The 17,213-nt window shown below is 42.6% G+C and overlaps 1 protein-coding gene and 2 non-coding genes across 4 annotated transcripts; all 3 read right to left on the bottom strand.

Moving 5' to 3' along the window:
- Window positions 1-2,435: 2,435 nt before the first annotated feature.
- LOC109868608 (60S ribosomal protein L37) lies at window positions 2,436-4,978 on the bottom strand. 2 transcript variants are annotated; one of them, XM_020458291.2, is made up of 4 exons: window positions 4,857-4,978; window positions 4,055-4,190; window positions 3,532-3,616; window positions 2,436-2,551 (listed from the first exon to the last, which is right to left on the bottom strand). In XM_020458291.2, the coding sequence occupies exons 1-4, from the start codon at window positions 4,857-4,859 to the stop codon at window positions 2,482-2,484; spliced, it is 294 nt and encodes a 97-aa protein (XP_020313880.1). In that variant the 5' UTR covers window positions 4,860-4,978; the 3' UTR covers window positions 2,436-2,481. The 2 variants fall into 2 exon arrangements, 1 of the variants encoding a protein (XP_020313880.1); XR_004205042.1 differs by lacking the exon at window positions 4,857-4,978 and adding an exon at window positions 4,398-4,833 and having other exon boundaries at window positions 2,442-2,551.
- LOC116356681 (small nucleolar RNA SNORD72) lies at window positions 3,771-3,849 on the bottom strand. Its single transcript, XR_004205108.1, has one exon. It is a non-coding gene; the product is annotated as a small nucleolar RNA SNORD72 (small nucleolar RNA).
- LOC116356682 (small nucleolar RNA SNORD72) lies at window positions 4,262-4,340 on the bottom strand. Its single transcript, XR_004205109.1, has one exon. It is a non-coding gene; the product is annotated as a small nucleolar RNA SNORD72 (small nucleolar RNA).
- Window positions 4,979-17,213: the final 12,235 nt, after the last annotated feature.

The raw sequence follows: 17,213 nt of genomic DNA, 5'->3' as shown, positions 1-17,213 counted from the left end.
CTAAACTGTTGCGCACTATTAAGAAAATTAGTCAGTTTATTTGGGGTTTATTGTGCGTTAAGTACCTGAGACCTAACAGTCAGCCAAACATAGATACGCACACAGACCGATACACAAACACTTCCATGTGTGCATGTATGTACACAAACGCACACACACTCCTATACACAATGCACATTTGTGCAAGAAAGCACACACAGACACCATACAGAGGGATCAGCATTTGGCTTAGTATACCAAATCAAACATGGTTAGAAGGAACCTAGATAATGTGTGCATGGTTGAAGTGTAAAAGGGAAAGTGGCACTCAGTACAGTCATAGGGTTTCCAGGATTATTTCCAGCAACATTGCAAATAGTTTAGAGACTCAGGGACAGGGTCTGGTACTGCTCCAGTTCTCCCTGCCAGAATAAGCAACATAGGACTTGGAAAGCATATCAACTCCTGTTGAAATAGCACTATGGTTATTGTGAATAGCCTAATGTATGTTCCTTTACCTCTGCTTTCTAGTAAGTTTATACAAACGGTCATCTCCTACCATTCTGATAGACTGGAGACTGTCAGAAAACATGGTTGTAACCTTAATAAATGTGGTTGTTATTCCATTGGTTACCTCGAGGCAGATGCCCCAGGCATCACACTCATTGAATATGGCACTTTTAAATGTTAGCTCAATCACTAGTAAAACCTTTCCCGTGAATGGCCTTATTACTGAGCGCAAAGTTGACTGCATGTTTCTCACTGACACATGGCTGTCATCAGACCCTAGTGCCGCTCTTACTGAAGCCCCCCACACTACAGCTTTTCATACTCTATCAGAAAAGGGGTGGGACAGCCTGGATTTTTTTTTACTAATGCTCACAGCTGTATGGACATTCTGTTTGGCGACTTTGGGTTTAGGACCTATTTAACCGGTCAAGTTGTCACCCTTGTTGAACATAACTCACAAGAAAACACGTGGCATTCCACAAGGTTTGATTTTGGGTCTGGTACAGTTCAGTTTATACGTTAACCCTTTGGCAGTGTTAGGATTTTAGCGTCACAAAGAAATTACGACTGTTCTTGTGATTTAAATACTTGGATGGCTCACAACTCCCTCCAGATAAATCAAGACAAGAACAAGGTACTTATTGTGAGAGCCAAACCGCTGAGAATCTAGCTGCGCATTTTCATTCACCGGCAATGAAGATGCCAGGTAAAAAAATCTAGGTGCTATTTTAGATTCTTAATTTCAAATCACACAATAGGAACGTGACCAAAATAGCTTTTTACCACGTGAGGAACATTACGTCAATTTCTCTCAGGCAGATCGTCTCATCCATGCTTTTATTACAAGCAGGCTTGACTGCAATGCTCTCCTGTTTGGTCTACCCACGAAAGCGATTGGTCAAGTGCAAAACAGAGAATGTGGAGCACAGGTACTGATCAAGGCCATACGGAGAGCACACATTACACCGGTTTCAAGGTCTCTGCACTGGCTGCCTGTGAGTTCTAGAATACATTACGATTCTTTAAACCAATCCACAATTTTGCACCCCAAAACATGCCAAGACAATTTAAAAGCATATGTACCCAGTAGTTCCGTCAGCCACGGGCCTTTTAACTATCCCAAAGCCTAGGACCAATAGGCAGCCTTTAGTTATGCCCCCAGGCTCTGGAATAGCCTGTCAAGTGTACCCGAGGGGGGCCAAAACTGTGGACATGAGATCTAACAATTTCAGCAGTTTTTTAGTCATTCAGTGTGTCATATTTTTAATTAGACACGTCAGTTAAGAACAAATTGTTAATTACAATGACAGCCTACCCCGGCCCAATTGTGCACCACCCTACGGGCCTCCCAACCACAGCCGGATGTGATACAGCCTGGATTTGAACCAGGGACTGTAGTGCCTTAGGCCACTGGGGAGCATTTGTTTTTTCCAGTAAAGCATATCCTGCTGCAGTCCATGTCTGAAATGTGCTGTATAAATACAGCTTGATTTGATAATCACATATCTGAACACATAACCAATAAAATTGGATTTGACTTGGAACCTAAAGCTTTTGCACTTGAAATGCCAGGATTGTGGGTTTGATTACCAGGACCACCCATACTTACATGTATGCATGACTAAGTCATGGAAAGAAGTCTGCTAAAGGGCATATTTTATAATCTCACCACAGAACTATAAAAAAGTTCTTATCCATACCATTTCCACAGCTGTTAGAGGCTGTCAACCAATGATTAAAGCAGTGGCATGGTAATGACTGCTTGCACTAAATTGGAACAACTGTGAAAGTAGACAGAAAAACCTGTTTTAAATAAAAGATAAAAGGTTGGATAAGAAAAATGGGATTGGTGAACCCCAGTGCACTGCACAGTTAACGCTTATCTGTTGTGGAAGTAATTAAATGGATGATTCATGTTATACTGAGAAAAAACCCAGACGACTCAAAACTATCAACAGCACATTTATTTAAACAAGTAAATCCAAAGTGCGTCTAGGACGAGCTGGAGGCAGCCACTGCAGCACGCTTAGGCTTTGGGGTGGTCCCTTCCCGGAACCCATTCCTGAAAAGGATGGGGAAAGAAAACATGACATCTGTACATTATGTAGAAGACTTTAATTGTAACCTTACGGATCACCTAAGGTAATAAGCAACATTTCTGACAGTCACTAAGGTGGTCTTCACAGTTTGTGGTGTTATTTGTGGAAGTCTGTTGGATGCATATGCTAGTGCTGATCCAACTACGTAACAGATGGCCATAAACAGATGTGGCAGAATACGTAGTTCTACATGGCTCCTAGGTCAGTGGTTTTCAGAACTCTTCTCAGGGACCCCTATGTCACAACTGATGGGGCAGTGAAGCTTGCTTTAGTAAAGATCTTTTAAAAAAAAATATATATTTTTATAATCCGGCGTCATCAGTTCAGACATTTATTTTGACACAATTGGCAAGCTCATTTCCGCTAGCATTATTTCAAAGCAACAGTTGTAACAGCGCAAACAGGGGGATAGCAGTGGCTTATTGGCCACAACCAGACTCAGATCGATTCACATATAACAGAGCATCAACAACCAGTTTAACTCACATTGTAGAATGACCTGCATGTCTTTAGCATGTCTTTAGCAAGGCCCTTGAGAGCCAGTCCTGCAGGTTTTCATTTCTCCACAGAGGGTTGAGTGTCTGCTGGTTCTCCCCACCCTAACTAATTAATCATTCAAGGTCACCAATTAGTAAAGAAACGCAAAAAAAAAAAAACCTGCAGACACTGCCCCCCCGTGGAATTAGTTTGACACCCCTGCACTAATGTTAACGATTGGCTGGAGTCCACACAAACCAGGGTCGCAGTGAGAGTAGACTGGAAACAGGAGAAAACGCGTTGAAAGGGTAATAGCGGCCAACTTGAACTTGTCCAGTAAGAATGCAATTTTCAGATCCAAACATTTTACCATGTGCCCTACTGAATGACCTTGGTTTTCCAGGAAATTAAGAAAAAGGAAAATCTCAGCAGTACTGTGTACCGCTGGCTTTATATGAGTCCTCACCTGAATCTGCGGTAGACGACTCGCAGGTGTCTCAGGCGGCCAGACCCAGTGGTGTTCCTCCTCTTGGCCTTAGCGCTCCAGTTGTCTACAGAAACACAAAAAAAGTACACAAATTGTCACAAAGCAGGACCAAAGGTTTAAGGCAAACATTCCCAAATATCCTCACCCCTGTCAACAGATGTGGGGGCACACATTATGGAAAGATCTGTCAACCAATGTGCATACTTGAAGAGGTTGGGGTCTTGTCTCAGTCACAAAGTAAGAATCACTGAAATTCATATGTTCAGACATTTGTATTGAAAACATCATTGACAAGACACTGGGCAGTAAACATTAATTGTGTGATGCTGCATGCACTTGTCAAATAGTCTAACAAGTCAACAAGGTATGAAGTGAAAGACAATGCAGTAACAACCCTCATTATTCAACAAGTTGAGACAGAATGCCCACAGGTCTGACATCTTGTTTACAATATAGCAGTTTTTACAATGAATCAATTGATTGTTCAAGGAATGGCACTTACACCTTCTCTTGCGTTTCTCGGGATACCCACACTTCCCGCAGGACGACTTCTGAAGGTGGTAAGCCTTGGAGCCACAGCGACGGCACAAAGCGTGCGTCTTATTACGCCGCTTTCCGAAGGACGATGTACCCTTCGTCTGAAACACATAAGATCCATAATTTAGCCAAAGATCTTTGTCATCCAGTGAGCATGAACGGAGAAGTCGGGATCATGTCTCAGCCAACATGAAATAATCACTGAAATTCATGTGTAAAGACATTTGTATTGAAAACATAATTGACAAGACTGGTAATTATTTGCAGAGTGTCATTGTATGCTAAGATAATCAAGATGGACTACGAACGTTTCTAGTCAAATTCCTGGCAACTTAATTCAGTGTTTGCTTGAGGCAAGGCAGCTAACGTTAGCAATGCTTCCTTTGCTAGAAAGTTGACGTTAGCCATGTTAACTACCGGTAGATGGTCATTGAGCTAGTTAGATATATACATGTTCACATTTATTTAAGTCTCGTGAATAACGCATAGTAAATTCTTCACACCCGAAATAAAGTGTGCTTTAGTTGAAAGAGCACATTACTTTTCCGGTAGCAAGCTAACTAGCTGAATAGGCAAGATAGCCAGCAAGTTTTTAGGCAAGCAAACATTCAAGGTTTTTATACACCATCTAACGTTGCATCAAAAACAATATCGATGAGAAACCATTATTTGTGATTACAAGTCGCAAATCGCAACAATGTGTGTTAAAATAAACAGATACAGAAATAGATGTTGTACGATACATCTCTGACTATTTTTCCACTCACCATTTTCTTCTTATGGGTGGGTGAAAAGAGACCGGAAAAGCGTTTGGTCTTGCATTAAATCCCAATCGAGGTTGTTCCGGTGTAACAGTAAAATAAGCCCCCTTAATTAGGATAAGCGTTTATTTCAACAAATAGCCGACAGAGTACTAAGGATGTAAACATTGATTTTAATACACTACTCATGGCAAATCCGATCAATTTGTTTTGTTGTTCATGTCAGGTACGGGCCATGTTTAAATACTTTAAAATGCATACTTCCTTCTTCACTGTTACACACATCCAATCATGTTGAATCAGTGATTACTCCAAGGAAGGGAAGAGGAAGAGGGAAGGATATAATTTTTAAAGTATTCTATCTGGGCCACTTCTATAGTTTGCTTCTGAAATTGATATGAATTCACAGATTTCTTCCTTGGCCTATCAAGATAAGGAGTCCACAATGTTCGTCAATACAGAAGTCCTGCTTTGAAAGACTACAAAAGTGCAGTAGCATACAACGCAAATAATACATTTCAATCTGTCAATCAATGTCATATTGTGATCATCATAGGTTATATAATAGTTAAATGAAAAATATATATATTTTAATAACTGATGTGTTTGCAACGTCAAATGCTTTTGAGTGTAATATATATTCTTGCCACCAGATGTTGCCATTCAGCTGCTGGTGGCTAGGAGGGACAATGATCTAAAGCAGCTTCATCTCCTGTATGCTTTCCCTCTTCTGAAACCAATTTAACTGTAAAGTTTAAGTGCATTCCTGCTGGGTATCCGCCACATTGCTATTCACAGATTTGTAAAGCGGAAGGAGGGGAAAATGACAGGGATCCATTCTGGATAAATAGACATGGACTCACTGAATGAGCATGTGATGTGGACTGACTTTCAGTTGAGTTTATGTTGTGCATTTAGTTTTTCAATGGCACAAACAGAATTATGTATATTTCTAACGTGTATATTGTGACATTATGCTCCCGAGAATTGTATAAACATTGCTGTCTGTCTCTCTGACATTAAAAACAATGTTTAAATATTCAAATTCGATCTCCAGCTGTCCCATAGTAATGAACATATCGAGAGTCGGGGATGAGACCAGTGATGCCAATTTAGCAATTTTGTTGCTAGATTTAGCAACTTTTCAGTGTACCCTGGCAACTTTTTTTCAAACAGCACCTAGCAACACATTTAGCTACTTTAAAAAATGTATTTGGAACTTTTAGCAACTTTTGAAAAGTTACTCAAACGCTAAAATGCATTTTCCCTCTAAATGACACCAAAACTATTTTTCTGTCACACACTCAGTCACAACACACGTGCCTGGCTGCAAAAGTGCATTGTGAGTGACGTCAGTAGCAGACGCTTAGCTCGTGCACAGGCAGCAGCAGGCCAGCAGCAATTTCAGCAAATTGTAAATCATTGTTGGCTGAATGTAGCAGCAGTAGTGTGCGTTCGAGGAGACACACCCAATGAATATATTTGGTCACAAATGTTTGATCTTGAACAGAACTTACAACATCAATCAACATGTCTCAATCAAAACTGTACAGCCAGAAGTACAGAAAAGAGTAGGAGTCTGTAGCTGAAGCCAGTAATTGGGGATGATTGTTGGGCATACTGTGAGTACTGCAAATCAGATATGCTTGCAAAAATGTATGACATCAAAAAAACATTGTTTTTACAGCAAAGCATATACAGTGCCTTGCGAAAGTATTCGGCCCCCTTGAACTTTGCGACCTTTTGCCACATTTCAGGCTTCAAACATAAAGATATAAAACTGTATTTTTTTTGTGAAGAATCAACAACAAGTGGGACACAATCATGAAGTGGAACGACATTTATTGGATATTTCAAATCAAAAACTGAAAAATTGGGCGTGCAAAATTATTCAGCCCCTTTACTTTCAGTGCAGCAAACTCTCTCCAGAAGTTCAGTGAGGATCTCTGAATGATCCAATGTTGACCTAAATGACTAATGATGATAAATACAATCCACCTGTGTGTAATCAAGTCTCCGTATAAATGCACCTGCACTGTGATAGTCTCAGAGGTCCGTTAAAAGCGCAGAGAGCATCATGAAGAACAAGGAACACACCAGGCAGGTCCGAGATACTGTTGTGAAGAAGTTTAAAGCCGGATTTGGATACAAAAAGATTTCCCAAGCTTTAAACATCCCAAGGAGCACTGTGCAAGCGATAATATTGAAATGGAAGGAGTATCAGACCACTGCAAATCTACCAATACCTGGCCGTCCCTCTAAACTTTCAGCTCATACAAGGAGAAGACTGATCAGAGATGCAGCCAAGAAGTCCATGATGAACTGCAGAGATCTACAGCTGAGGTGGGAGACTCTGTCCATAGGACAACAATCAGTCGTATATTGCACAAATCTGGCCTTTATGGAAGAGTGGCAAGAAGAAAGCCATTTCTTAAAGATATCCATAAAAAGTGTCGTTTAAAGTTTGCCACAAGCCACCTGGGAGACACACCAAACATGTGTAAGAAGGTGCTCTGGTCAGATGAAACCAAAATTGAACTTTTTGGCAACAATGCAAAACGTTATGTTTGGCATAAAAGCAACTCAGCTCATCACCCTGAACACACCATCCCCACTGTCAAACATGGTGGTGGCAGCATCATGGTTTGGGCCTGCTTTTCTTCAGCAGGGACAGGGAAGATGGTTAAAATTGATGGGAAGATGGATGGAGCCAAATACAGGACCATTCTGGAAGAAACCCTGATGGAGTCTGCAAAAGACCTGAGACTGGGACGGAGATTTGTCTTCCAACAAGACAATGATCCAAAACATAAAGCAAAATCTACAATGGAATGGTTCAAAAATAAACATATCCAGGTGTTAGAATGGCCAAGTCAAAGTCCAGACCTGAATCCAATCGAGAATCTGTGGAAAGAACTGAAAACTGCTGTTCACAAATGCTCTCCATCCAACCTCACTGAGCTCGAGCTGTTTTGCAAGGAGGAATGGGAAAAAATGTCAGTCTCTCGATGTGCAAAACTGATAGAGACATACCCCAAGCGACTTACAGCTGTAATCGCAACAAAAGGTGGCGCTACAAAGTATTAACTTAAGGGGGCTGAATAATTTTGCACGCCCAATTTTTCAGTTTTTTATTTGTTAAAAAAGTTTGAAATATCCAATAAATGTCGTTCCACTTCATGATTGTGTTCACAAAAAAATACAGTTTTATATCTTTATGTTTGAAGCCTGAAATGTGGCAAAAGGTCGCAAAGTTCAAGGGGGCCGAATACTTTCGCAAGGCACTGTAAAATCAATCAAAACTGTACAACCCCACAACTCAGTCTACATTACCACAGTTGGTTAAGAAAGTGGATAACTGCAAAAGATCAGAAGCTACTATGCCAATGGCCATTGCAGAGCATTGTTCGCTGCTAGCATGCAAACATTTAGGTATGGCTTGCAAAGCTGCCTTTTCAGATTCCGTGACAGCAACAAACGTCTAAATGCACTGCACCAAGTGCACAGAAATGATTAGGGGAGTATTGGTTCCTTATTTTCTCAAAAGAGTAACATCAGATGTGGGGAATGAGAAGTTCAGTCTCCTTTTGGATGAGTCCACTGATGTCAGTGTCTCGAAATACCTGGGTGTGGTGATTCGGTATTTCAGTGCTAAAAAAATAACCGTTGTGTCCACCTTTCTTGGTCTGAATGAATTGGAGGGAGGCAATGCCAGATCAATAGCAAAGGCGGCAGTTGAGTTTCTTGAGAAGTGTAACCTTAAAAAAGAGAATCTTCAGGGTATTGGCACTGATAATGCGTCTGTGATGACTGAGGTGCACAAGATTTTAAAGGAAGAATGTGCATTGCCCAATTCAGTACTCATCCGCTGTGTGGGCCATTCTTTACAATTGGCTGTCTGTCGCAGCATCCAAAGAAACCATCCCTTGGAGTGTTGAGTACTTAATCAGGGAAACCTACAAATGGTTTTCGATTTCCCCAAAATGGTGCGAGGCGTACAAAGCAGTGTATGCCACCATTAATTGTGGCCAGAAACCCCTGTATATCACCAAAGTGTGTGCCACACGTTGGCTATCGATTGAGCCTGCGGTAACTCATATATTGAGCCGGTGGGAAGAACTGAAGCTCCACTTTGAGGTGACCAAGGCCAGTGAGCATTGCTACATGGTGGATGTGCTCCTCACCATGTACATGGACAAGACCAACTATGTGTCTACCTGACATTCTTGAAATCAATCCTGTCTGACGTACAAGTTGCACTGAAGTCATTTGAGGGAGAGCAAACAGATCCTGTCAAGCATTTGGACAATCTGGTACACCTCTTAACATCAATTTGCAGCAGAGTAGTCAACTCTATGGCAAAAATTGATGTCCTGAAGTATGCCATTGATGGACATCTCAGTCCATCACCATACCTTCGGTACCTTTTCGAGAGCACGGTGTACCAACTCAGTCTTGCGCCAGAGGACAAAAAGGTCATTCAGAGACGGTGCATCAACTACATTGTTGCTTTAAGCAAGGAGCCGCAAGCAAGGCTCCCAGACAACCTTGAAGCCTTGTGACACATGGCCTTGTTCAGTGTTAAGGAAACGCTAAAGCACAATAAAGACACCACTGAAATGATTAAAGTAGCTGAGCTACTGGGGTACCGGCCCCAAACAATTTATACAATTGTTTCCCAATGGAGAAACATCCATCTGTTTTGGCGGGACTCAACTGAAAATACAGTCTAGTTTTGGAGTGAAGTCAATAACTACACAGACTCTTCTGGGTCAAATCCATTTTAAGAACTGTGCAAAGCTACACTCACTACCCTCTCCTTGCCACACTCAAATGCGGAGTTTGAACGGCTGTTCAGCCAAATGAGTGTGGTCAAGTCAAAGTTAAGAAATAGAATGTCACTGCACACTCTCAACTCCATACTCCTGGTGTGGTATGGACTGACGCTGGCTGGTGATACCTGTTACCAGCATAAACTACCAGGTGAAGTTCAGCAGCAGTTTGGCACCACAGCAGCGTACTGTTGCATCCTCAGCAGGCCACTGCATCCTCTACTGCTGGTTCCAGCTCCGTGACAATGCAGTTGGACAGTGAAGATGAAGAGGATTTCCTTGCCAATCTATGATTCATCATATTTACAGTACGTACACAAGGAGTGGACTTTCTGGAACTGGTGGAGACACACAGCTGATGGTGGCAGTGTGCACTGCAGTGTGTGCGAGAACAGTGGCAATATCTAGAGGAAACCATTAAGCAGCTAGCCAGCCAAGCAGCACAGCAACCTGGAGAGAGATGCCTAGCACGCATCATTATTTGAGTTAAGTTGCTTGTTCAATAAGATAGCATATATACCTTGTACCTATAATTGTTGATCAGTTAGGTAGCATGTTAACTAACTACCAATTGTCACTCCCTGACCTTAGAGATCCTTTTATGTCTCTATTTTGGTTTGGTCAGGGCGGGAGTTGGGGTGGGCATTCTATGTTGTATTCTATGTTTTCTATTTCTGTGTGTTTGGCCGGGTGTGGTTCTCAATCAGAGGCAGCTGTCTATCGTTGTCTCTGATTGAGAACCATACTTAGGTAACCTTTTCCCACCTGTGTTTTGTGGGTAAATGTTTTCTGTTTTTGTGTCTGCAACAGACAGAACTGGTTCGTTCTCATGTCAGTTCAAATAAAAGTATGAACATGTACCACGGTGCACCTTGGTCCTCTCCTTCCAACAGCCGTTACAGAACTACCCACCACCAAAGGACCAAGCAGTGTGGAAGAGAGGACTGGACATGGGAGGACATTCTGGACGGCAAGGGATCCTACACATGGGAGGAGATCTTGGCTGGAAGGGATCGCCTCCCATGGGAACAGGTGGAGGCAGCCAGGAGAGCGGGGGGGGGGGCACACGGGGAGTGTGGCAGAGTCAGGTTGGAGACCTGAGCCCACTCCCCCGTGCTTACTGGGGCAAGCATGTGACTGGTCTGGCCCCGTGCTATGGGGTGATGCGCACTGTGTCTTGGCCGAGCATTCACAGGCTGGTGTGCTCGGTGCCAGCGTTCCGCATTTGCCGGGTGGAAGCTGGCATCCATCCAGAACAGGTGAGGCAAGCTCTGCGCTCGAGTGCGCCTCCACAGCCCAGTGTGTCCGGTGACTCGGCCAAGGAGGAGGCCGCCTGTATGTCTCCCCAGCCTGGTGAGTCCTCTCCCGGGGCCCGCTGCCAGAGGCGCCCTCCAAGTGGGCCAAGCCTAAGGTGGAGCGGGGTCCACGTCCCGCACAAGAGCCGCCACCGCAGATAGATGCCCACCCAGACCCTCCCCTATAGGTTTAGGTTTTGCGGCCGGAGTCCGCACCTTTGGGGGGGTTACTGTCACACCCTGACCTTAGATCCCTTTATGTCTCTCTTTTGGTTTGGTCAGGGCGTGAGTTGGGGTGGGCATTCTATGTTATCTATTTCTGTGTGGTTCTCAGAGGCAGCTGTCTATCGTTGTGTCTGATTGAGAATCATTTTTAGGTAGCCTTTTCCCACCTGTGTTTTGTAGGTAGCTGTTTTTGTCTGCACCAGGCAGAACTGTTTCGGTTTCGTTTGTTCTTTGTTTTTGTTGTTTCAGTGTTCAGTTCAAATAAAAGTATGAGCACGTACCACGCTGCACCTTGGCCCTCTCCTTCCAACAGCCGTTACACCAATACACTGCTTAAAACTATATTTGTTCAGAATGTGTAGGTTTACTAGTTAAAAAGAAAATAAATAATGTGTACTTGTTCAATGAGTTCTTTCTAAATAACAATGTGTATTACTTTTACAAATAAAACTATATGCTAATGAACAAAAAAATCTAAACTAACATGTCAAATCATTTTTCAGAGATCATATTTTTCAATTTGAGTAACGTTATTGTGTATTCTACGTAATGTCATTGCACAATGACATAACAAAGTCAGCACGATTCAGGTCTCTCTAGAGCTGTTTGCTCAGATTCAAGTCCGGGCTCTTGCTGGGCCACTCGGACATTCAGAGACTCGTCCCGAAGCCACTGCTGCATTGTCTTGGCTGTGTGCTAACAGTCATTGTCCTGTTATGGATGTATCCAAATAAATGTCACTAGAAAACAGCTTAAACTAATGCAAAGGTAGCTACTTTGCTCTTATTCTGGCTGTAAGTTAGCCGTAGAATGTCTCTAACAACCAAACCAATAGAACAAATGACCAGCCGGCTTGGGTAGCAACCCTAGGTTTGTGTCGGTACTATATCTTGTGGAAGAATGAAATAGTATGAATAAATGAATCAAGATAACATTTTTTTTTATTAAAATATAGAAATCACATGTTGGTAACCCATTCTATAAGAAAGATAATGCAGTCGAAGACCGCCTTTGAAGGATATATTTGCATGGTTAGCCAGCCTTGGACTTCGTGTCGGGCCTAACACCAGTGTCAATATATCCTCCAAACACCGGCTTCTCTGGCATTATCACTTCAATCATTTTTATCAGTAAGAAAAGGTATTTTGAGTGGTATAGTTGACAGTAATTATTGTATTTTCGCACAAAACTCAGATTAGTTGTATCGTGGTTAGTGCACCTACAACAAATACTATGGTATTTTATATTGTTTTTAGACACATTCACATAGTGATATAAAATGTAACTTCTTCCTATAAAGTATCCCAGTACAACCAAGTTAATAACTTTGAAAAATATAAAAAGTCAAATTCATTCTTTTGAATGATAATTATAAATAAATAAATATTTGGTCAAATTAAAATATTTAGTTTTGGGCCTCCCGAGTGGCGCAGGGGTCTAAGGCACTGCATCGCAGTGTTGTGGTGTCACTACAGCCTGGGGTTTGATCCTGTGGCATTACTGGCCATGATCGGGAGTCCTATAGAGTGTCGCAAAATTCGCCCAGTGTCCTCTGGGTTAGGGGAGGGTTTGGCCGGGGGGGGCTTTACTTGGCTCATCGCGCTCTAGCAACTCCTTGTGGTGGGCCGGGCACCTGCAGGTGGATTTCGAACATCAGTTGAACAGTTTCCTCCGACACAGGTGCAGCTGGCTTCCTGGTTAAGTGAGCGCGTGTTAAGAAGTGTGGTTTGGCATGTCATGTTTCGGAGGAAGCATGACTTGACTTTCGCCTCTCCCGAGCCCGTTGGGGAGTTGCACCGATGATACGAGATGGTAATCACGAAATTGGAGAGAAAAAGTTGGTAAAAAAAATATTATAATTTGTTTATCAATTTTGTGTTTTCATCCAAATATTTGTTTCAAATAATTTTGTTGTTTTATTACCCCTTATTTTTAGGATCAAAGACTGTTACATTTAACCACACCTACTGGGTTAATTGTAACATTTCACCTCTGACACTTTTGGTTTGAATTGTAAACGACCGGCATGTCCCAGAAACGTAGTTACAGTGAGTAATGGTAGCTGAGATATGTATGTTGTTTGAGTATTTTTTTTGTTGGTTTGATTAAAAACATTTTATACAAACAATATATGTGTCTTAGCTACCATTACTCACTGTAACTATGTTACATTTAGCCCCGGTCTACCCTAGCTCAATTTCTTTCCCTCCCTATAGCCTTTTTGAGTAGGCCTATGCTCCCAAATAGTCCTTGAATAGCCTACTGAGAATTTTCATCATTGATATTTAGGAATATGCCAATTCACTTTAAACATCTTATTGGGAAAGAGGAAATACACGTAGGCCTAGTGGTATGACATTTATATGGGGTGGGCCTACACACAGAGTAAAAAAAACATGGGATAGAAGTGTTGAGGGAAAATGATTCGGGCCCAAAACACCAAAACTTCAACCTACAACCAAACACAACCTAGTCTAATCAAAAGAATGATGCAAGTGTGGATTTTGCAGGATGCTTTTTTGTCATTAAGGAGGCTATAGTCTTTCTATAAGCTTTTCAAATGTTTCAAATCAAATTTATTTATATAGCCCTTCGTACATCAGCTGATATCTCAAAGTGCTGTACAGAAACCCAGCCTAAAACCCCAAACAGCAAGCAATGCAGGTGTAGAAGCACGGTGGCTAGGAAAAACTCCCTAGAAAGGCCAAAACTTAGGAAGAAACCTAGAGAGGAACCAGGCTATGTGGGGTGGCCAGTCCTCTTCTGGCTGTGCCGGGTGGAGATTATAACAGAACATGGCCAAGATGTTCAAATGTTCATAAAATGACCAGCATGGTCGAATAATAATAAGGCAGAACAGTTGAAACTGGAGCAGCAGCACGGTCAGGTGGACTGGGGACAGCAAGGAGTCATCATGTCAGGTAGTCCTGGGGCATAGTACTAGGGCTCAGGTCCTCCGAGAGAGAGAGAAAGAAAGAGAGAAGGAGAGAATTAGAGAACGCACACTTAGATTCACACAGGACACAGAATAGGACAGGAGAAGTACTCCAGATAAAACAAACTGACCCTAGCCCCCCGACACATAAACTACTGCAGCATAAATACTGGAGGCTGAGACAGGAGGGGTCAGGAGACACTGTGGCCCCATCCGAGGACACCCCCGGACAGGGCCAAACAGGAAGGATATAACCCCACCCACAAAGCACAGCTCCCACACCACTAGAGGGATATCTTCAACCACCAACTTACCATCCCGAGACAAGGCTGAGTATAGCCCACAAAGATCTCCGCCATGGCACAACCCAAGGGGGGGCGCCAACCCAGACAGGATGACCACATCAGTGAATCAACCCACTCAGGTGATGCACCCCTTCCAGGGACGGCATGAGAGAGCCCCAGTAAGCCAGTGACTCAGCCCCTGTAATAGGGTTAGAGGCAGAGAATCCCAGTGGAAAGAGGGGAACCGGCCAGGCAGAGACAGCAAGGGCGGTTCGTTGCTCCAGAGCCTTTCCATTCACCTTCCCACTCCTGGGCCAGACTACACTCAATCATATGACCCACTGAAGAGATGAGTCTTCAGTAAAGACTTAAAGGTTGAGACCGAGTCTGCGTCTCTCACATGGGTACGCAGACCATTCCATAAAAATGGAGCTCTATAGGAGAAAGCCCTGCCTCCAGTTGTTTGCTTATAAATTCTAGGGATAGTTAGGAGGCCTACGTCTTATGACCGTAGCTTACGTGTACGTATGTACGGCAGGACCAAATCAGAAAGATAAGTAGGAGCAAGCCCATGTAATGCTTTGTAGGTTAGCAGTAAAGCCTTGAAATCAGCCCTTGCCTTAACAGGAAGCCATTGTAGAGAGGCTAACACTGGAGTAATATGACCAATTTTGTTGGTTCTAGTCAAGATTCTAGCAGCCGTGTTTAGTACTAACTGAAGTTTATTTAGTGCTTTATCCGGGTAGACAGAAAGTAGAGCATTGCAGTAGTCTAACCTAGAAGTGACAAAAGCATGGATACATTTTTCTGCATCATTTTTGGACAGAAAGTTTCTGAATTTTGCAATGTTACGTAGATGGAAAAAAACTGTCCTTGAAACATTCTTGATATGTTCATCAAAAGAGAGATCAGTGTCCAGAGTAACGCCGAGGTCCTTCACAGTTTTATTTGAGACGACTGTACAACCATCAAGATTAATTGTCAGATTCAACAGAATATCTCTTTGTTTCTTGGGCCCTAGAACAAGCATCTCTGTTTTGTCCGAGTTTAAAAGTAGAACATTTGCAGCCATCCACTTCCTTAAAGCCACACCATTCATTACCAGATTCAGCTGAGGTCTAGAACTAAGGGAATGATTTGTACTAAATACAATGCTCTTAGTTTTAGAGATTTTCAGGACCAGTTTATTACTGGCCACTCATTCCAAAACAGACTGCCACTCTTTGGTAAGGGTTTCAGTGACTTCATTAGCTGTGGTTGCTGATGCATATATAGTTGAATTATAAGCACACATGGACACACATGCTTTGTTTAATGCCAGTGGCAGGTCATTGGTAAAAATAGAAAAGAGTAAAGGGCCTAGAGAGCTGCCCTGCGGTACACCACACTTTAAATGTTTGACATTAGAGAAGCTTCCATTAAATTAAAACCTTTCATTTCTATTAGATAGATTGCCTTTTTGTGGATTCAGAGCTGAGGTTGAAAAGCCATAACACATATGTTTTTTCAACAACAGGTTACGGTCAATAATGTCAAAGGCTGGACTGAAATCTAACAGTACAGCTCTCACAATCTTCCTATTTTCCAATTATTTTCAACCATTCATCAGAAATTTGTATCAGTTTAGTACATGACAGGGCAGGTTACAGGGAAGATTGAAAACAACAAACTGCAGGGATCTAGACAGCCATAAACCAGAGACAATCCATGGTCCCAGTCACAATGGCTAACCGCGTCACGGGCTGCGTTCAAGCCCTCAAGAAAACCTGCTTGCTTGATATGCAGCTAGCAAGCCCAAATAGCTCCTCGGACCCTTTCCTTGGTTGGCAGGATCACTGAACAGAGACTAGCAGTCCCAGCAACTGATGCCAACTGCGTCGCGAGATCCAAACTAAAAAGTTAGCTAGCTACTAAGAACTTTCCAATACACTTTCAAAACAACAAACTTTTTTTTTTTAAACAACAAAACCAAGCTCTTCCTAGTTCCGCGTTCAACCGGAAGTGAGTGAAAGGTCTAGGAGTAGCTAATGATTGTCTGTTTGGAAATAAAGAGAGAGCAAGAGAGACAGACAGAGAGAGAGAGTATCAGCATCAGCATCTCTGGACCAGTCTGCTGTAATGGAAAGAAGCTGCAATTATCAGCAACACCAAACTGTGCTTCACTTCACGCCATTCTTGAGCTCTTTCGTATATAGGCTAGGCTAGTTCATTATTTTTGATCATGTTGTCTTAAGTATTTAACTCAGCTAGCCCATCCTCACGGTGGAAGGAACACTGGTAAATGAGACTGGAATATCTGCGTCTTTTTCCCAACGCAGTTAAGCCAAAACCAAACCCCGTTATTCAGAGGGACGTTCTACTACGCTCCCATTGGCTAGCTAGCGTTGTCTCAATCACAGGCGTTCAGCGCAGAGACAGTGACCTTCCAAGGTAAGGATGGAAAGTGTAATTTAACAATTAGCAGGCCTGTTATTATCATGTTTGTGTAACCGATGTGAAATGGCTAGCTAGTTAGCGGGTGCGCGCTAATAGCGTTTCAATCGGTGACGTCATTCGCTGAGACCTTGAAGTAGTTGTTCCTCTTGCTCTGCAAGGGCCGCGCCTTTTATGAAGTGATGGGTAACGATGCTTCGTGGGAGGCAGTTGTTGATGTGTGCAGAGGGTCCCTGGTTCGAGGCCAGGAGAGGGACGGAAGCTATACTGTTACATTTGGTAACATTTGCCCATGTATTTATTTTCAGAGTTTCAAGTTGTAATAATGTCTGAGAACTCTGCTGAATTCCTTCAATTGA

The sequence above is a fragment of the Oncorhynchus kisutch genome, linkage group LG23 (genome assembly GCF_002021735.2).
Source record: "Oncorhynchus kisutch isolate 150728-3 linkage group LG23, Okis_V2, whole genome shotgun sequence".
NCBI lineage: Eukaryota > Metazoa > Chordata > Actinopteri > Salmoniformes > Salmonidae > Oncorhynchus > Oncorhynchus kisutch.
The sequence above is the reverse complement of the archived record's forward strand: the minus strand, read 5'-3'. Positions and strand labels throughout refer to the sequence as shown.